Source organism: Oncorhynchus keta, chromosome 34 (genome assembly GCF_023373465.1).
Source record: "Oncorhynchus keta strain PuntledgeMale-10-30-2019 chromosome 34, Oket_V2, whole genome shotgun sequence".
NCBI classification, from domain to species: domain Eukaryota; kingdom Metazoa; phylum Chordata; class Actinopteri; order Salmoniformes; family Salmonidae; genus Oncorhynchus; species Oncorhynchus keta.
The window spans coordinates 62143371-62164069 of NC_068454.1; the positions used below are offsets into that span (position 1 = coordinate 62143371).

General features: G+C 41.1%; 3 protein-coding genes across 3 annotated transcripts; 2 read left to right on the forward strand and 1 right to left on the reverse strand.

Annotated features, from left to right (window-relative positions):
• Nucleotides 1–1177: 1177 nt before the first annotated feature.
• On the reverse strand, nucleotides 1178–9283 carry LOC118367603 (transmembrane protein 176B-like). Its single transcript, XM_052494285.1, is given in 10 exon segments — nucleotides 1178–1550; nucleotides 1852–1972; nucleotides 2274–2483; nucleotides 2669–2725; nucleotides 3023–3065; nucleotides 3067–3131; nucleotides 3344–3542; nucleotides 6357–6446; nucleotides 6566–6607; nucleotides 9148–9283. Coding segments are annotated over 7 exon segments (738 nt in total). The 5' UTR covers nucleotides 3518–3542; nucleotides 6357–6446; nucleotides 6566–6607; nucleotides 9148–9283; the 3' UTR covers nucleotides 1178–1482.
• On the forward strand, nucleotides 9189–15117 carry LOC118367469 (ubiquilin-4-like). Its single transcript, XM_035750979.2, has 11 exons — nucleotides 9189–9335; nucleotides 10343–10494; nucleotides 10591–10742; nucleotides 10876–11138; nucleotides 11459–11617; nucleotides 11711–11936; nucleotides 12101–12240; nucleotides 12354–12437; nucleotides 12589–12704; nucleotides 12808–12988; nucleotides 13223–15117. The coding sequence occupies exons 1-11, from the start codon at nucleotides 9189–9191 to the stop codon at nucleotides 13379–13381; spliced, it is 1779 nt and encodes a 592-aa protein (XP_035606872.1). The 3' UTR covers nucleotides 13382–15117.
• A 575-nt stretch (nucleotides 15118–15692) lies between these two features.
• On the forward strand, nucleotides 15693–20595 carry LOC118367470 (ragulator complex protein LAMTOR2). The gene is made up of 4 exons (XM_035750980.2): nucleotides 15693–15902; nucleotides 16071–16233; nucleotides 18199–18288; nucleotides 20062–20595. Exons 1-4 carry the CDS (start codon nucleotides 15835–15837, stop codon nucleotides 20116–20118), a joined length of 378 nt encoding a protein of 125 aa, XP_035606873.1. The 5' UTR covers nucleotides 15693–15834; the 3' UTR covers nucleotides 20119–20595.
• The last annotated feature ends 104 nt before the right edge of the window (nucleotides 20596–20699 follow it).

The following is a 20699-nucleotide window of genomic DNA, read 5'->3' on the forward strand; positions in this document are numbered from 1 at the left end:
ATAATGCATATAGATAGTAGCGTACACTGCAAAATGACACAATCCATAGTAAACTAGTGCTTTGAAGGTGGACTGACTTATTTGGCATTAATAGACTGGTTTTACGCCCAACAACTTTCTATCCAAGCTGGGAGAGAGCACGAGGACTGATCATGGGCATGCAGGCTCAGGTAGGCTATACAAGACAGTGGTGTGTTTTTATTTTTTTATAAATTGGTTGCAGATTAGTATTCTGTTGTATCGAAAATACATTTTACAATCTGCAATGTTTACATTTCCAACTTTAATTACTGAACCAGTGATTATATTATTGCCACCAGACATCATTTGAATGATGGCAGACTTGCGGAACTGTGTACAGCTTCGTGAAATGTTAAGCTTAACATGAGAAAATGACGACCAAATAGGCCTACCAATAAACATGTATCCGTTTGCTAAAGCAAAGCTATTGGCAACAGAAAGCCTATCATCAATCCGATAGGCAGCCGCATAGATATGTCCTAATTTCAGCACCATGGACAGTGGTTGGTAGTCTAAACTTTGTGAGTGACTCTCTGGCTGACACATTGTGTTTAATTTAGGGAGTGAGGGCCCCACTCCAACCTTGCAGGGGTCCAGAGAAACTGCGTTATGCCAGTGTATAGGACAGACACTTCAAAACCTTATTCCTTACTATTTATTTTTGGACTGTCTGTTTTGCCATATACAAATGTGTTAATCAATTTGTTTCTATGGGTTATAGCAGTAAAGGCCAAATTCAATGTTTCATCAAATATATGCATATATATATAAAAAAAGATATATATATACCTACAGGGGTACTCAAATTCAAATGGCAAACTTAGCTATTTTATGACCATCTGAAAACAATTCCATATCTTAACTTAGTAGATATTGCGATCTTATGGGCTTAGACCTGAAGACACTTTATGTTGCCGTTTTCATTACCTGTATTTGCCTCCAAGATAACCTATGAGCAACCAATGGTGTATGTTTGTATGGGAATGACTGCCACCTGATGGCAATGTTAAGGAAAACGGTTTTGAAACTGTTGAGCTAAGACAGTTTGTTAATTATTATTATTTGTATGTTGTTGTGTTTTTTTTTTTTGGGGGTAATACAGTAAGAAAATATCAAAATACAAAAAAGAAATAATATACAACAATCAATTCAGTAATTAACTTGATATATTCCCCTTTATCTGTCCTTTCAGTTTTGTAAAATGGCAAATACAAAAAACATGACTCAAACTGCATGAAGACATAGTTAATTTACTGTGACTTGACACTGGTTGTATGTTAACTATATGTACTACATACTGTATGTATGAAACATAAAATGTGTGGGGGCGTGTATGATGATGATGTTCCATTGATGTAGAATACATTTGATTCTATGGATTTCATGTGGAAGCAGCACCACTAAATCGTCCACGAAAAAATTTACCCTCGTGGACATTAAAGTATATCAGATCTGTGCTCTTTAAGCTGCAGGGTTAGTGGTGACCTCCTCCAGCAGAGGCTTATGCTGCTCCAGGTCCTGGATGTTCTGCAACATATCAGAGCAAAGTTACACATTACTTGGGAGGAAACAACAAACACTACGTTGGTTGGTTGGTTGTGTGTGTGTGTGTGTGTGTGTGTGTGTGTGTGTGTGTGTGTGTGTGTGTGTGTGTGTGTGTGTGTGTGTGTGTGTGTGTGTGTGTGTGTGTGTGTGTGTGTGTGTGCGTGTGTGTGTGTGTGTGTGTGTGTGTGTGTGTGTGTGTGTGTGTGTGTGTGTATACAAATCAGTATTCTACTTCCATTTGTATGGCCGTTGTATTCGCTCTGTTGAAGGGTTCTCTGTTCATACCTTTTCCCTCCTTTCCATCCTTGTACAAAGCCTTGAGACCCGACACCGCAGAGCTGATGGTGACACAAAGCTGAAGGACTGCAGGGACGATGAGCACGAAGTCCAAGGCATTCATCAACATCTAATGGTAGAACAGACACATGGAGGAGGATTTGAACATATTGACAGTTGACCGGATTGTTTACCTAAATAGCGGTGTTGGTGAACACTGGAAAATACAGAAACAGACTGGCATACCAGCTATTAGAATGTGCTTTAAAACATGGAACCCACCATCTCTGTTGAAGAACACACATATTCATTACTAAATTAAGCAGTTTGATCCATGTAATCAAATGTTAATATATTTTACTTAGAACAGAGAAGGGACACCTTCCTCACATTATGGATATCATTAAAAAACTTCATTCAAAAGCACTCACCAGTGAAACCTGCTTGGCATCTTTGCATTTCGCCAAGAGTCTATCCCTCTGCGGATGACTTGGTAGTTGTCTCACCTGGCCGCCATAGTAGTCATCTCGCCAGATGTAGTCGTCATCATTGCAACTCCACCAGAAATGGCAGTTTGCCAGTACAATTCCAGCAATGGCCAGAGAAGCACCTGACAGGTTCGTCAACATATTGATGCCCACCTAAAACACAGTCCGGGAATATAAAACCAGTTTGACTCAATTGAGTAAACCACTGAGTACTAGTTGTCTCAAATATTCAGTTGATGATTATAATTCTACTGGATCAGATTGAATGATTGTTCAATGGAGGAAGGAAATGAGGCTAAGGATTGACAGGAAATAGTTCAGGTCAATGAACAACTCACCAAGCAGGGACTGGGGAACTTCTCAGCCAATATACACATGATGCCAACTGCTATAAACTAAGAAGGCACCGAAATATCAAAATCAAATGCGCACGACCTACACAATCAACACATTATTTGTCCTGACAAAAATAACAAAAAACTCACAAGAAAATACACAGACATTTGACTTCAACCCTTCATTTTCTTTAAAAAAAATACTACTTAAGTAGGCAGGCCAAAATTTAAAAAATAAATAAAGTTACTTATATGTTTCCTGGTTTGTTTACTGTGGTTATAACTCCAAGTGAAATCATGTAGTTTCATACTAAACATGATAACATGTTAAACGATAACAAAATAAAATAATCTTACCACACCACCAAGCCAATAAGGAACCCTATACCCTGCCAGTGTAATAATCAGTGCTAACAAGGATCGCTCCCAAGTCAATGTTGAGTACTCCCACCATGATCTGTATAGTCTGTGAAAGAAAAAAATAATCATTTTAGATAACTCCCTCTCACTTCTAGTTGTGACCGATTGGTGATAGACATGTATGTTGTGTGTGTGTGTGTGTGTGTGTGTGTGTGTGTGTGTGTGTGTGTGTGTGTGTGTGTGTGTGTGTGTGTGTGTGTGTGTGTGTGTGTGTGTGTGTGTGTGTGTGTGTGTGTGTGTGTATTTTAGTTCACCCACCCCCAGAGCTGACTGGGTATTTGCTTGGAGCCTCCAAGGTCCCTGGGACACAGAGCTTGCTGGGCCGTAGCACAGGGTCCGAAGTATTTGACACAGCAGGGGCCAACTGCTTCCTTCTTTAGAGTTCACGGTAAATACAGCCACCCCTTTGCCATTGGTCACGGTCACTGACATGCTGGCCACTCATGGTTACACAGCTCTAAATCAACAGGAAAGCAGAACAATAATCGTAATGTTAAAATAAGTGTGTATGCCGTATAAGTAATCATGTTAAAAGGTGCACATTCATTCCAATAACATCTGATAATGTCTGTGTTGCATCTGTAGGACACACCTTTTTTAAAGGACTAACTATTCATTTTGTTAGAGAATTTCTGGCATTGTACAGCTCTGAATCTGCCCTAAATAAGGGCACTCTTGTTGTTACTGCTACAGTGTTAATTGGGTCATAGTGGCAAACAGGTTCCATCCCATGTAGACAACATTAAAGTTAATCTACCCATTATTTTGTTGCTTTGCTTTCCTTCATTGCGGTAATCTCTTGCCTCATTGAAAGATGATAGGGCATGTCATAAAGTGTGGTGATGAGTGGGTGTAGAGCCTCTGCTATGCCTGAGCAGGAAGTGCACATCATAAAACCCCCTCTTCTGGGAAATGACTTGAAACAGCAATTGTATGACCATGTTGCTCAAATAACTTATGAATTCAATCAATTCAGTACAGCTCAAATTTCTGCAGCACTTTACAGTAAAGAATTTAGGCTACCGATTGTTTACTTAGATATGTGGGGGAAACTCACATACAATGTCATGTATTTTGCATTAGAAAGTGCTACACCCATTTTGTACCAAGTAGGCTACACGTACGTACAAATTAGTGTTTAATTATTTTTAGTTAGCAGCAGAAAGTACCCATACCATATAATGTCCCAGTAAAACAGCTTAAACAGTAGTGTAAAATAAACTACTATCCAGGAGTTACATATGCGTCTGTCAGTGGTGGAGTTCATTTTGCATGTCCCGGTGCCCCGGGTGGTTGGAGATTTCACTTAAGGATCAATGGAATGGTCTAAAATGAGCATACTCTGCCTACCAGGCTCATCCGGCCATGCAAAACGAATTCAACCATTGGGTGTTCTGAAACACTCAGATCCCTCCCGCTGACTCACGAGAGAATGTAAACCATGACAAATGTCTGCATAGATTTTATAACTGTTGAGCTTCAATTTGCAGTATGAACTGTTCAATATAATCTATTTATTTACTATTTTGTAATTACATTTGATTACATTTATTTTTGAGAGCATGAAACTACACACCCATTTAAATTCACTCAAAATGTATTATTCAACAACAAATGCATATTTTTTGAGAAAGTGAGCTCCTCCATTCCTGGCAATTGAGATGGACACCTCTATAGGTCCTATGTGATCAGTGGTAGACCAGTCTGCTTGATGCACAGTTTGGTTTCCTTACAGGGAAGTAGCTGATAGGGAGGGCTCAACCAGTCTCAGCTAGTTCCTAACAGTACCTCCTCAGTTTAGAGGAACTGAGAGGTTAACCCTTCCCTCAATGAATAATAAACATACAATGAATTCCTGTCATTTCCTGACAAACTGAAGAACCCTGGCTGTCTGTTTCCAAGAGAGGAATGCCCAGCTTAAAGCTGGATTTCTGTACAAATATCCTCTTTCCTCTTGCCTCAGCCATAGTTGGCAGGTCAGACTTCACCCATACATCTTTTTCCAACCAGCTCCTCAACATTCCCCCCTAAGGCCCTTCTGCTATTCCCAGCCTGCTAGCTGTCTGGATTGCTGTGTCTCCAGCTCACCTAACCTCCCACTGGTCCCTTCCACACCCAGAAACCTGTTCATTTTACTCTCTGTTCCAAACGCACTTGATGACCAGTCCTTATAGCCTTTAGCCGTACCCTTATCCTACTCCTCCTCTGTTGATGTAGAGGTTAATCCAGACCCTGCAGCGCCTAGCTCCACTCCCATTCCCCAGACACTCTCATTTGTTGATTTCTGTAACTGTAAAAGCCTTGGTTTCATGCATGTTAACATTAGAAGCCTCCTCTCTAAGTTTGTTTTACTCACTGCTTTAGCACTCTGCCAACCCGGATGTTCTAGACGTGTCTGAATCCTGGTTTAGGAAGACCACCAAAAATCCTGAAATTTCCATCCCTAACTATAACATTTTCCAACAAGATGGAACTGCCAATGGCGGCGGAGTTGCAATCTGCTGCAGAGATAGCCTGCAGAGTTCTGTCATATTATCCAGGTCTGTGCCAAAACAATCTAAAAATCCATCTTTCCAGAAACAAGTCTCTCACTGTTGCTGCTTGTTATAGACCACCTTCTGCACCCAGCTGTGCTCTGGACATCATATGTGAATTGATTGCCCCCAATCTATCTTCAGATCTCATACTGTTTGGTGAACCAAACCTGGGACATGCTTAACACCCCGGCCATCCTACAACCTAAACTAGATTCCCTCAATCTCACACAAATTATCAATGAACCTACCAGGTACAATCCCGAATCTGTAAACACGGGCACCCTTATAGATATCATCCTGACAAACCTCCCCTCTAAATACACCTCTGCTGTCTTCAACCAGGATCTCAGCGATCACTGCCTCATTGCCTGCATCTGTAATGGGTCTGCGGTCAAACGACCACCCCTCATCACTGTCAAACGGTCCCTAAAACACAGGCCTTTTTAATCAACCTGGCCCGGGTATCCTGGAAGGATATTGACCTCATTCAGGGGATGCCTGGTTATTCTTTAAAAGTGCTTTCCTCATCATCTTAAATAAGCATGGCCCATTAAAAAAAATACAGAACCAGGAACAGATATAGCCCTTGGTTCACTCCAGACCTGACTGCCTTTGACCAGCACAAAAACATCTTGTGGCGACTGCATTTGCATCAAATAACAAACAGATCACCGCTATAATATCTGTTCTGGAATTAATGGGGACTTATTTTAAATACCTGTAGCCATACTTACACAAAAATCAGTAACATGTACTGTGGTGGCACAACAGACCTTTCTCAGTGGTCCTCATGATCACGTTAAAGGAGGAAAACATGCAACAACCTGCCAAAAAAAAGATGAATAATATAATGCAAATCCAAAAACCATACTCCTGATTTTCTATATAGCCTAACTTTTCTAGGTGGCTTTTCTCTACCAAGAGTGAAATAAAAATGTTTCACCTGGCTAAAGACCGGGATAATCACGTACAGCCCCCGCCCGACCTAAGGAGTTTCACACAAGTGCTGGTGGTCAGACCTCTGCAGATTGGCAACTAAATTATAGCATACTGAAAAAGGATAGGCTGGTCTAATAGTGTTAACCTAGTGTTTTTCCTTCGTCTTTGACAAAGGTTAATCACACTTTAAAAAAAAATCAAATAGTACATTCTCAGCCATGATGTACAGTCACAAATGTGAGACGAGCCTCGTTAAGAATGTCATTAGCTTGGTTTCCAGCCAATTGGCGACAGATTTTCATACGGACATTCTCAAATCCACATAAAGAAAAATATGTACATTTTCCCACGTCGGTGTGTTTCCAGCCAGTTGGATACAGACTGTCATGCGAATATTCTAAAATCCACATAAAGAAAAATGATTTTCCCACCAAACAAACGTGTTGCGGATAAAAGTCCACGCGTGAGGATGTAGTGTACACAAAATGTACTTTTTCGCTTAAAGCTGCAATAGGTAACTTGCTACTGTCATTCTCATTGAAAGTAAGTCTAAGATGTTTTACATATTTGATCGATTTACAGTAGTGAGTGCATTCTTTTCATACTAAGAAGCGTGTTTTATGTAGGCTATGGCTCCCGGTTTTAAGGTTAGTTTTTGCGTCTTTTACTTTCGGTTTTGTAGGCTACACCAGCTTCAAACAGCTGAAAATTCTATAGTTTTGGAAAATGTATTTAGAATGTATTTGAAAAATGTTTAGATCACGTGTCAAACTCATTCCACCGAGAGCAGATTCTCGCCAGACTTTCGCTCCACCCATGTACTCCATTGACTAATTAAGGTTAGTAAGTTAGTATGAAACTCCCCTCACCCTGGTTGTCTAGGTCTTTATTGAAAGAAAAAAACGAATGCCTGCAGACACTGCCCTTCATGGAATGAGTTTGACACCCCTGGTTAAGATGGTAGGCCTACAATGATTATCTACAGGGGATCCCAAACTTTTTAACTCATGACCCACTGCGCGCACGCCACATCCAAATGTACTTTTATATGACAATTATTATATCCAATCGATATTTGCGCATAAAGGCGTTTTCCATGCGCCGCCATTTCTCGCGTTATTAATTTTACCGTCACAAAAAGATCCCACTATGTCCAATGAACAAATTATCTGTTGGCATTTATACAATTGAAGCCTACCGAAACGTCCTGTTTCCGTCACAGCTTTCATTAATATTTTTTTTATATGATATTACTTTAGGAAAAATGCATTAGGTCGTGCAGTACTTTGATTGAGTTATTAGGCATGATAGGCTGTTATTCACCTTCAAACCCTAATTTTCATGTCATTAAAGAATTAAATGAATGCATGTGGGATTTTATGCTCATTACCGCACAAAACAACTACAAAACTTTAAAGGGACAATCTGCAGTTAAAACAATAACAAGGTATACACCCCAACTATGTTACGGTGTGGTAAAAATTCGAGGGATGGGCCTTGGAGAAATATAAACCACTCTCACATTCATAAACATAATGGTGCAAGGACTGACCATCCATGATATTTACATTTGATTTTTAACCAAGTTTTTAGGATGCAGTGTTTGTTTACATTTACATTGTTTACAAACATTGGAGTAAAACAAGCTTATATTTTGGTTTTGATAGGGTGTGACAGTTGAACTAAGGCATAAATTATATTCTTCAAGAATCAATTTAGAGGTCCAAAAATGTACGTGGCAACTGCAGATTGCCCCTTTAAATATAATATTTAATATATAAAGTATTTGCCCACTTTTTTTCTCAGCATTACAATTTTAGATTTGACAGTGATTTAGAACTGGGTTTATATACATAATTGAGTAGTACACATACATTTTGGCCAAATGCAATGACACCCCCACACCACTAGACTTCAACGTTGCAAAAACCTAAGGTAAATACTGCTTTCATCTCAGCTTGAGAATTTTGTTAGCTAGTTTTGTGATGTAGCAAAGACTATTATATTGACGAGATAGTAAAGTGACCGCTATAACAATGGAAATACATGTCCTCAAAGATGGAAGGCGGGCGATGCGAGAGCACGTGGCACCATTCTACCCAATGAGAGGGCCGATACGAGTGTCAACAATAGGCCATAGAGATAGATAGAGGTCTCATCTTGTGTATGTGATATTATAGCGTCTGTAACAGCATTGGCAGCACATTTGAGACAAACTCCATTTAAAGTAGTACATGATTTTCTTCTTCATCGGTTGAAAACTCCCAACTCATAGGAATCCCCACCTAGTTGACCACTTTAACGGTAGAAGCCCTCAATGGTAATGTCCCTGCTTGAACGTGTTACATGATGAGTCCTCTATCTACCTCTATGACAACAGGCACAACTCCGATAAAGTCGTTTTTTCAAAGTTGGCGAAATGCCACGTCTGGTACACCATTACGAAACTTCTATTTAATCAAATAATCCTCACATAGCAAATAAAATATACACTTTTTTGTTGACCAAATTCGACACTTAATGACCATACAAACAAATCATATTTTCGTGGACAGCTTTTGGGCTGAGTAAAACATCTCGCTTCACCTCTTCCTCTCTGGATGTAGTGAATTTGAAGAGGAGTAAAGATGGCGGAGAACAGCGGCACAGATCCCACTGTGGATTCCAACGTTGTTGAAAATGCTGCTTCAGACGAGACCATGATCGTGGTCACGGTAAAAACTCCGAAAGATAAAGAGGAGATCGCGATATCGGAGGATTCTTCTGTCGCACAGGTATTGTTTTTGTTTCCACAGTCAGTTATGCAAGTCATGCTGTGGCTAATAAGCATAAATCGAAGTTAGCTAGCCAACTATTACCTAGCAGGTTTCCGATGTTAATTGGGAAGAATCATCTCATTTTCCTGACTAGTAATATTTATTTTCAACTTGTCCATTTCCTTAAGTCGGTTCCTAATAGTAGTTTTACTCGTGTTTTGCACAATCGGCACTGTGTAAAGACATGTATAGCAAGTATGAGCTAGCTAACTACGCAACTAGCTAACGTTAGCTTGTGAGTAAGCTAGCCAGCTACGTCTGTCAGGCTAGCTAACTTTAGCCGCGATCAGGTTAGCTGATAACCGGCTAGCCAACGGAGGCTCCGGCCATTGCGAAAGCTGATCGGGAAACGGGTGGGTATTTAACGTTCCAACACGAATCCGTTCCAAAAACTTCGTAAAGTACAAGGTTGCCAACAAACAACGCATACAAAGTAGCAGGATCAATTCACCTAGCTGCCGAATAGGTACCAACTCACCACGTAGCTTATTCTTAATGTTTGTCCGTAGGCTACCAAAGTGAGGACAGACATTTTTCGGAATCAACGTGGTGAGTGAAATGTTTTATGAAATAGCCCGCTCCCTACCCGGTATCTTATTCTGCCGCTATACAACTTTGTATGCGTTGTTTGTTGGCAACCTTGTTATTTACGAAGTTTTTGGAACAGATTCCTGTTGGAACGTACCACAAATTATACCCACACTCGGGAAACTGATCGTTAAGTTCACGGCTGGCGACATGGTTAATGTTGTATTTGGTGATTCCCTAAACCATTCATATTTTACCTAATTGTTCTTTATAAAACTAAAAGGACAGCTAGCAGATTCACATCGTTAGCTAACGTTAGCTAGCTAAGCCAAGATAACTTGTTTTTGTTGACCAACATTGAATGATTTGGGTGTGTACCTATCCTCTTTATTCCCATTTGTCTTCACTGGCCACTTCATTCTGTCTCGTGCATACAGTTTAAAGAGGAGATATCCAAAAGGTTTAATGCCAAGCAGGACCAGCTGGTGTTGATTTTTGCTGGCAAAATCTTAAAGGATGGAGACACACTGAACCAACACGGCATCAAGGACGGACTCACTGTTCACCTTGTCATCAAGACTGCTCCCAAGTAAGAAGATTTTCTTGCCCACTATTCTAGTGACATGATTTTGTGTGTGAGATAATGGGAACATTTAGGTTGATAATGACCTCGCTTTTTCTCCAGGGCTACAGTTGGTGGCACATCCCAGTCCTCGGCATCCAGCTCTGGGACCCCCCAGGCCACCAGCAGCGTTAACCCCAGCGCAGCGCCCAATGACAGCACAACACCAGGCACTGGGCCTACCCCAGCCTCCACACAGCCACCCAACTTACTGAGTTAGTGACCCAGTCCCCACCAAACCATCTCACAGAAAGACGGCCATATCGCCATACAACTACTCAACATCCACACAACTAGGCACTAACCTATATCCTTCCAGTAATCCACCGCCCCCTTGTGTCTGCATAGGTGGGTTTGGTGACCTATCTAGCCTGTCAGGCATGGGCATGGGCTCGGCCAACTTCATGGAGATGCAGCAGCAGATGCAGAGACAGCTGATGTCCAACCCGGAGATGCTGTCTCAAATCATGGACAACCCTTTGGTGCAGAACATGATGTCCAACCCAGACCTGATGAGGCAGATGATTGTGACAAACCCTCAGATGCAGCAGCTGATGGAGCGCAACCCTGAGATCTCCCACATGCTCAACAACCCTGAACTTATGAGACAGGTTAAGTCTGAAGCTCAGATGGGTCCTTTGTGCAAGGTGTCATATAATTGGTTTTAGGGAATCATAGTGTGTCTTGGCTTTATTTGAATCTCTCTTAATTAAGAACCTATGCTCGAAGAGCATATTACTCAAACCATTTTGCTTGTTTATGTAGTTAGCTTACAATGTAGTTGAAATGTAAAAAGGGGTTTATGTAACAGTGCAATTTACAAAGGCCCAAACCCTTAAACTAGACCGCACCACTCTCAGAATGATGGGAGGAATGGGTGTGAGGAGGATCATGCACAGATGCATAATGTTAACTCCCTTCCTCTCTTCAGACCATGGAGTTGGCAAGGAACCCAGCCATGATGCAAGAGATGATGCGTAACCAGGACCGGGCGCTTAGCAACCTGGAGAGTATCCCTGGGGGATACAACGCCCTCCGGAGGATGTACACAGACATCCAGGAGCCTATGTTCAGTGCCGCTAGAGAGCAGGTAGCTTATTCCTGCAAATACCATATGTAGACATCTAATTGTCTTGAATCAAGTCCGGTTGTGTGACTTAGTCCACTTTTTTCCCATCCATAGTTTGGAAACAATCCCTTCTCTGCTTTGGGGGGCAACTTGGACTCTGGCGTGCAGCCCTCCAGAACAGAGAACAGGGAGCCCTTACCAAACCCCTGGGGACCCCCTGGAACGACCCCCTCAGAGATCAGGGGGACTGGTGCCTCCACGACAACAACCTCCTCCGCTGGCGGGACTGCACCCAGTGCCTCCAATCCCCTGGGCATCAACGCCTCTGGGCTGGGCAACGGTAACACCACTACATCAGAAGAAGCACTTTCACCTTTTAGTCAATCTGCAAAACTATATTTCCCCTTACACCTGTATTAACATACCACATTTGAGTATAACCCTTGTTTTGCTGCTTAGCTGATCCGTCTGTATCTCTCATTCCACACCCTATAATCTGTCCAGGTGTGTTCGGTAGCCCTGGCATGCAGAGTCTGATGCAGCAGATCTCTGAGAACCCCCAGCTGATGCAGAACATGCTGTCTGCGCCCTACATGCGCAGTATGATGCAGTCGCTGGCGCAGAACCCTGACCTCGCCTCGCAGGTCTGCACAACTTCAGCCCTCTCTGCAGTAGGATTCAGAAGTCCTGATGAATATTCTAGGCTATTTTGTGTGAAGAGTAGAATCATTGCTTAATTCTTTACTAATTCCCTCAGGCAATGCTGAACAACCCCCTCTTTGCCGGAAACCCCCAGTTACAGGAACAGTTGAGACATCAGATGCCGGTCTTTCTCCAACAGGTCAGATTTCTGTCTCCAATTATACACTTTAGTTCCATATACTGACAACAACATCAAAAAAGACGACAGAGTGTTATGGAAGGTGCTGAGTTTCTGACTGTGACTAAATGGAACATCATTTGGGTTGACCAACTAAATGGTTATTTTACAGATGCAGAATCCTGAGTCACTGTCTGTGATGACTAACCCCCGGGCCATGCAGGCTCTCATGCAGATCCAGCAGGGCCTGCAGACCCTACAGACAGAAGCCCCCGGACTCATGCCCAGGTACTGGACCATCTATTATCCAGTAGATGCTTACTGGGCAGACTCGTGCTTTATAAATTTGATTTTATTGATGATGCCACTTAAACTATGGTTCTTCTCCTAGTTTGGCTCCTGGTGGGATCCCAGTGATTCCTCCAACCACAGGAGGCAGTGTGGCCCCAGAAAATCTTCCTCCCCCAACACAGGGCTCAAATCCCACTGCTGCCACTAACCCATCCCAACAGCAGCAGCAGCTCATGCAGCAGATGTTACAGATGTTTGCTGGAGGAGGAGGCAGCTCATCGGTATGTCATTGAGCTGCAAACATAATTTCTGACTTTCTACTTGGTAACTATACTTTGCTATTTGCTATCCAGTGGGTTAGCATTAGCTTTGTGTTTCTACTGGCCTCATTGACCTAAAACCAATTAATACTGGTACTGAGACTTGTCTCCTAACAGTCACTCAAATAGGACCCCAACAACATTTTCCATGTAGGCTCATATAAAAATGGACTTTGGTTATGCTCCCCTTCGCAGACCCAGACCGTAACCCCGGAGGTGCGGTTTCAGCAGCAGCTGGACCAGCTCAGCGCCATGGGCTTCATCAACCGCGAGGCCAACCTGCAGGCCCTCATCGCCACGGGGGGAGACATCAACGCTGCCATTGAGAGACTGCTGGGCTCCCAGCCCTCCTAACTCCCTTAGCCCCCTGAAATTACTGGGAGAGAGGGGTTAGGTAGGGGGGTTGAGGGCTGGAGTCGGAGTTTACAAATGAACACAGTCCTTCATCACAGTCTGACAAGCCCCTCAGATAGACTCAACTGAATTCCAATTACTATTCATCTCTTTGGCTGATCTGTGAAAAGTAGGAAAGATATGGGGGCAGGAAGTGGGTGTTCAGATTCAAGTTTCTATTGGAGAGATCTCATATCAACCCTGTGGAATGATGACATCGCTGCAAAATGACGCCACCACTAACATGACTACTTCCTCTGTTGACTATGGGAGATTATTTCTGAAATGACTGCCCATTTGCTGGACATGCATGAGGTTGCCGACTTAACCCATCTTAATGGATTGTGTTTAGCCGGTAACGAGTTGAAATTTGGAGGAATATGAGTGTTGAAATCATAGGTCAGAGGAATCACTCATTCTTTCATTGTCATGAGAACCTGCTTGTTTTTACTTAATTTCACTCTATCATGCCTGATTGACTAGTATTTATTACAGGAGCTGTAGAAGTTACCTTCTCTTTTCTTTACCACTCACCTTCAGTATACCTTCTGCTTTAATCATTTCTTGACATCCTTCAAAACTGATCCTGGCTGTTGGATTCTCTGTTTGAGCACTATAGTGCCCCTGGTTCAGCTGTTTGCTTACACTTTCAGCTTTTTTGGAAGGGATGATTTTCAGATTGGAAGGTCAGGCAAGGTAGCTTGGTGAGCTCTGTAGTTAATGCTACATTGAGTCAATGAATGCTATTGAGTGTAAATTATTCAACTGTTTAGGCTCTGATTATGGGTTGTGATAAGACCTCAATGTTTTAATCTGAGCAATGATAAAAATGCAGACACCTTTTACGTTAACCATTTTGTTTATTTTCATACAAGCAGCGGTTTAGTGCCTGATAAAAATGTATGTATTGGGTTCAGCAATATATTCAAAAATAATTTGTGAAATCTATAACGACAAAGTGTACTAATAGCATAGAGAATCGTTTTTCTTAAACCCATACAAATTAGTTGCAGTACCTACAGTTAAAGAACATCTGTTCAGCGCTGCCTTTTTCTTGGAGTCACTCTGTTATCTATTCTAATAATACCTTTCAAGAAACATGATCAAGTGTGTGGTGGTGATTCATTTAGTTCAGAAGCATGGTCTACACCAGTAGTCTTCACTCCTGATCCTGGAGGGATGCACCCTATGCTGAATTCAGATTCTCAATCCTCAAAATGCACACTTGTTCACCACACCTCAGATTTAAAAGCACTGGACTGGACTGCAGTGAGAAATGTGGTGGAAACTTCATTTAGCCCAAGCTTACGCCAATCCGCACCCTTTTGGCAAAGTGAAATTGGAATTGAGTGCAAGCCCAGTGCAAACACATGTGATTCAGCTATTCATGATCTTGATGAATAGTTAATGTTGGAGACTTAGCCTGTTCACACTGACTGCAACCCCCTAGGACCAGGTGTGATTAACACTAGTCTACATTGTGTATGTTATGAAATTATATGAACTTGATATGGATGATTTGTTCAACTTGTATGGGAATTGTGTGTAGTTTGAGAGGTGGGAAAGTTATAGTGGTGACCATGCATATTTGGTAGATCATAAAAGGACCAAGCTTGAAAATATAAATTGTGAACTGAAATAAACATTGAAATATCTTAATGGCAATTAAGCATTAAGCTGTTTTAACATTCACCAGAGAGGAGCTTGGATTTGTTTATTTTCCTCCATGATGACAAAATGTATAAAAGCATGGATTTCTTAGATCTTCAATTTATGATAATTTCATATCACTTTGAAGATCCTGGTCTAAAATGGTGGCTAAAGGAAAGATGTGTAAGTTATAAACAAATGACTGGGGCTAGTTCAATCTCATCAATTATGCTTGGGCTGTGAAGTTGGGAGCAATGAAATTCTTAGATTCATCCGGCCTCACCTCAGAGGTTACTCGGGGTAGCTATTATAATTTTTTAACTGATCTGAATCTCATGTCTGAAAATATGATGGGGATATATGCCATTTTGTGCCCTTGATATACCATATTGTGACTTTATTCAATCACTGCAATTAGCTAACTCTGTTCTTCTAATACAGATTCTCCCCCAGTCCCCTTACTTGGACAAGTGTTTAACATCTCAGGAGGAACATGAAAAGGATATAAATTCTATAATTGGGGCAGATCTGAGCTGAATTGGTGCATTTGAATATATTATTCCAGTGACCGGTTTCAATCGTCTGGAACGCACCCACTGCCAGTGTCATTCCCATAATGCATTACGATTTGTATCAGGAAGTTGAAGGGGTCAGCTGACTGGATTGTGTTGTTATTGAAGAAGTCACTGAACTGGGTGATAATATACATTTCATCATAATTTCGCCCAAATTAATCGAGTTGCAAAGTATTGCTCACTCCAACCATGTTGCGGCCAAAAGCATTGACGCAAGTTCTCAGCCAGGCAAATACAAGCGGAGTACAAAGCACACTGTAAGTATTGAGTGGCAGAGGCACGTGAATATAGCGTTCTTTTTTGCTTTCTGGCTAAATTGGCTAATAATTTGTTTTTAAGATTACTTTTAACGACAGCTACCTACATGTAGGTAAGTCTTAGCTAACACTCTCCTTGGCTAAAGTATCTACATGTTCTCCCCGCAGATTGTTAAACAATGAAGGGTCTCTTTTGGCTTACTCTGGCTATGGGGACACTGACGCTCGAGTGACCGCTGCCATCGCAAGCAACATCTGGTCGGCCTATGACAAGAATGGGCATCAAGCTTTTAACGAAGATAAACTCAAATTCATTCTGATGGATTGCATGGTTAGAGTTTGAACTATATGGTCTAGTTACTATGCATGAACCAAATGTCCCCCCCCCCCAATAATTCTGCCTTGCTTTGATTATTCATTGAGTATCACAGTCAGAGACTCCATAGAAAATCTGTTGTATGCCCTATAACGTTAGTTAAATAGTGGTAGAAAATGATGACCTAGGCTAGTTGGCAGCTTGGGAGGTAGTATCACCATTAGAGGTCGACCGATTATGATTTTTCAACGCCGATACTGATACCGATTATTGGAGGCCCAAAAAATGTCGATACCGATTAATCGGCCGATTATTGTTATTTTTTAATAATAATAAAACATTTTTAAAAAAACATTAGTAATAATGAGAATTACAACAATACTGAATGAACACTTATTTTAACTTAATATAAGACATCAATAAAATCAATTTAGCCTCAAATAAATAATGAAACATGTTAAAAAAAATAATAATAATGCAAAAACAAAGTGTTGGAGAAGAAAGTAAAAGTGCAATATGTGCCATGTAAGAAAGCTTACGTTTAAGTTCCTTGCTCAGAACATGAGAACATATGAAAACTGGTGGTTCCTTTTAACATGAGTCTTCAATAGTCCCAGGTAAGAGGTTTTAGGTTGTAGTTATTATAGGAATTATATGACTATTTCTCTCTCTACCATTTGTATTTCATTAACCTTTGACTATTGGATGTTCTTATAGGCACTTTAGTATTGCCAGTGTAACAGTATAGCTTCCGTCCCTCTCCTCGCTCGAACCAGGAACACATCGACAACAGCCACCGTCGAAGCAGCGTTACCCATGCAGAGCAAGGGGAACAACCACTCCAAGTCTCAGAGCGAGTGACGTTTGAAACGCTATTAGCGCGCACCCCGCTAACTAGTTAGCTATTTCACATCGGTTACACCAGCCTAATCTCGGGAGTTAATAGGCTTGAAGTCATAAACAGCGCAATGCTTGAAGCACAACGAAGAGCTGCTGGCAAAACGCACTAAAGTGCTGTTTGAATGAATGCTTATGAGCCTGCTGGTGCCTACCACCGCTCAGTCAGACTGCTCTATCAAATCATAGACTTAATTATAACATAATAACACACAGAAATACGAGCCTTAGGTCATTAATATGGTCGAATCCGGAAACGATCATCTCGAAAACAAGACGTTTATTCTTTCAGTGAAACACGGAACCATTTTGTATTTTATCTAACGGATGGCATCCATAAGTCTAAATATTCCTGTTACATTGCACAACCTTCAATGTTATGTCATAATTATGTAAAATTCTGGCAAATTAGGCGGCCCAAACTGTTGCATATACACTGACTCTGCATGCAATGAACGCAAGAGAAGTGACACAATTTCACCTGGTTAATATTGCCTGCCAATCTGGATTTCTTTTAGCTAAATATGCAGGTTTAAAAATATATACTTCTGTGTATTGATTTTAAGAAAGGCATTGCTGTTTATGATTAGGAACACATTGGAGCAACGAGAGTCCTTTTTCGCGAATAGGCACCGCATCGATTATATGCAACGCTGGACACGCTAGATAAACGAGTAATATCATCAACCATGTGTAGTTAACTATTGGTTAGGATTGATTGATTGTTTTTTATAAGATAAGTTTAATGCTAGCGAGCAACTTACTTTGGCTTACTGCATTCGCGTAACAGGCAGGCTCCTCGTGAAGTGCAATGTAATCAGGTGGTTAGAGCGTTGAACTAGTTTAACTGTAAGGTTGCAAGATTGAATCCCCAAGCTGACAAGGTAAAAATCTCTCATTCTGCCCCTGAACGAGGCAGTTAACCCAAAAATACAGATTTCCGATTGTTATGAAAACTTGAAATAGCGCCCTAATTAATCGGCCATTCTGATTAATCGGTTGACCTCTAATTACCATCAAAGGTCAATTGAAATTCAATGTGCATGCATTTTTATCTATTCCTTTCTTGTCTTCTCTTTGCAGGAAGGCAGGGTGGCCATTACACGGGTAGCTAACCTACTGTTGTGCATGTATGCCAAAGAGACTGTGGGCTTTGGAATGCTTAAAGCCAAGGTGAGGAAGAATACTTTGAGAGTGGATGACATTGGTAACATTGGTATTTGAATTGTGTTGTATTTGAAATTACAAAACACTAATGACTTATTCCTGAAGAGAACAAGTATGTACTGTTGAAGTCGGAAGTTTACATACACTTAGGTTGGAGTCATAACTTGTTTTTCAACCACTCCACAAATGTCTTGTTAACAAACTATAGTTTTTGTCAAGTCGGTTAGGACATCTGCTTTGTGCATGACACAAGTAATTTTTCCAACAATTGTTTACAGACAGATTATTTCACTGTATCACAATTCCAGTGGGTCAGACGTTTACATACACTAAGTTGACTGTGCCTTTAAACAGCTTGGGAAATTCCAGAAAATTATGTCATGGCTTTAGAAGCTTCTAATAGGCTAATTGACATCATTTGAGTCAATTGGAGGTGTACCTGTGGATGTATTTCAAGGCCTACCTTCAAACTTGGTGCTTCTTTGCTTGGCATCATGGGAAAATCAAAATAAATCAGAGAAAAAAAATTGTAGACCTCCACAAGTCTGGTTCATCCTTGGGAGCAATTTCCAAATGCCTGAAGGTACCATGTTCATCTGTACAAACAATAGTACACAAGTATAAACAATATGGGAACACGTAGCCATCATACCGCTGAGAAAGGGGACGCGTTCTGTCTCCTAGAGATAAATGTACTTTGGTGTGAAAAGTGCAAATCAATCCCAGTACAACAGCAAAGGACCGTGTGAAGATACTGGAGGAAACAGGTACAAATGTATCCATATCCACAGTAAAACGAGTCCTATATCGACATATCCTGAAGGACCGCTTTGCAAGGAAGATGCCACTGCTCCAAAACCGCCATAAAAAAGCCAGACTACAGTTTGCAACTGGACATGGGGACAAAGATCGTACTTTTTGGAGAAATGTCTGCAAAAATAGAACTGTTTGGCCGTAATGACCATTATGTTTGGAGGAAAAAGGTGGAGGCTTGCAAGCCAAAGAACACCATCCCAACCGTGAAGCATGGGAGTGGCAGCGTCATGTTGTGGGGGTGCTTTGCTGCAGGAGAGACTGGTGCACTTCACAAAATAGATGGCATCATGAGGGTGGAAAATTACGTGGATATATTGAAGCGACAACTTCCTGACTAATGTCTTGAGATAAATCTTGGTCGCAAATGGGTCTTCCAAACGGACAATGACCCCAAGCATACTTCCAAAGTTGTGGCAAAATGGCTTAAGGACAACAAAGTCAAAGTATTGGAGTGGCCATCACAAAGCCCTGAACTCAATCCTATATAAAAATGCGTGGGCAGAACTGAGATGGCGTGTGTGTGAGCAAGGAAGCCTAGAAACCTGACTCAGTTACACCTGCTTTGTCAGGAGGAATGGGCCAAAATTCACCCAACTTATTGTGGGAAGCTTGTGGAAGGCTACCCAAAACGTTTGACCCAAGTTAAACAATTTTAAAGGCAATGCTACCAAATACTAATTGAGTGTATGTAAAGTTCTGACCCACTGGGAATGTGATGAAATAAATAATTCTCTCTACTATTATTCTTACATTTCACATTCTTAGGATCACCACTTTATTTTAACTGACCTAAGACAGGGAATTTTTACTAGGATTAAATGTCAGGAATTGTGGAAAAACTGAGTTTAAATGTATTTGGCTAAGGTGTATGTAAACTTCAACTGTAATTTAAAGAGCCATGAGCACAGATCATGTCTGCATACCATACTAAGCATATTTCTCCTGTCTGTGTGGTATTTTTAGGCTGAAGCACTGGTGCTTTATCTGGAAGAACCTTTAACTCAAGTTGCTGCGTCATAGGGGAAGTCTGGCTGGAGCGTTGTCTTCCATTTTGTCTCCCCTGAACATACATGAACTCTTATTGCTGATGTGAATGCTTTACCTGGTCTTCATGAACCACTGCAGTCTGTATGAATGAACTGAGTATTTATCTTCTGATTTATTATATTTATACTCAATATGCTCTAACTTAATACTTGAGTTTTTAGTAATTTGGCCTTTTGTGGCATGCAGTTCAAAAGTCAAGCTCATACTTTGTGTAAGGCTGGCTAGGTACATCTTTGAGATTCAAGAGGACTGCTGAAAATGCTGACACATTAACGTTAAGGCATTCACTGTTTACCCTAGTCAGAATCTTACATTTGTCTGTTGCTGCCACCCAATAAAATGTATGATATCCCTTTGTAACAGGCTATCCATAAGTTGTTGTTTTTTTCAATTGAAAAATCAATAAAAAACATCTTCAGGGATATGAAATAAATGGTTTTATGTATTTGATTTATATGTTAGATTTTTTGTTCCAGGGGTACCAAGTTGTTTTTTTGCATTACAGGTTTGCTGAACAGACCGTGCCAATTGTTTGACAGTATTGTTATTACTGA

Excerpts from the sequence above, each read along its gene's own strand:
- LOC118367469 (XM_035750979.2), top strand. The coding sequence starts at position 9,189 with ATGGCGGAGAACAGCGGCACAGATCCCACTGTGGATTCCAACGTTGTT. Across the intron at positions 10,495-10,590 it reads GTCATCAAGACTGCTCCCAA|GGCTACAGTTGGTGGCACAT; the intron begins GTAAGAAGATTT and ends CTTTTTCTCCAG. Across the intron at positions 12,438-12,588 it reads TGCCGGTCTTTCTCCAACAG|ATGCAGAATCCTGAGTCACT; the intron begins GTCAGATTTCTG and ends GTTATTTTACAG.
- LOC118367470 (XM_035750980.2), top strand. The coding sequence starts at position 15,835 with ATGTTGCGGCCAAAAGCATTGACGCAAGTTCTCAGCCAGGCAAATACA. Across the intron at positions 15,903-16,070 it reads AGCGGAGTACAAAGCACACT|ATTGTTAAACAATGAAGGGT; the intron begins GTAAGTATTGAG and ends TTCTCCCCGCAG. Across the intron at positions 18,289-20,061 it reads TTGGAATGCTTAAAGCCAAG|GCTGAAGCACTGGTGCTTTA; the intron begins GTGAGGAAGAAT and ends TGGTATTTTTAG.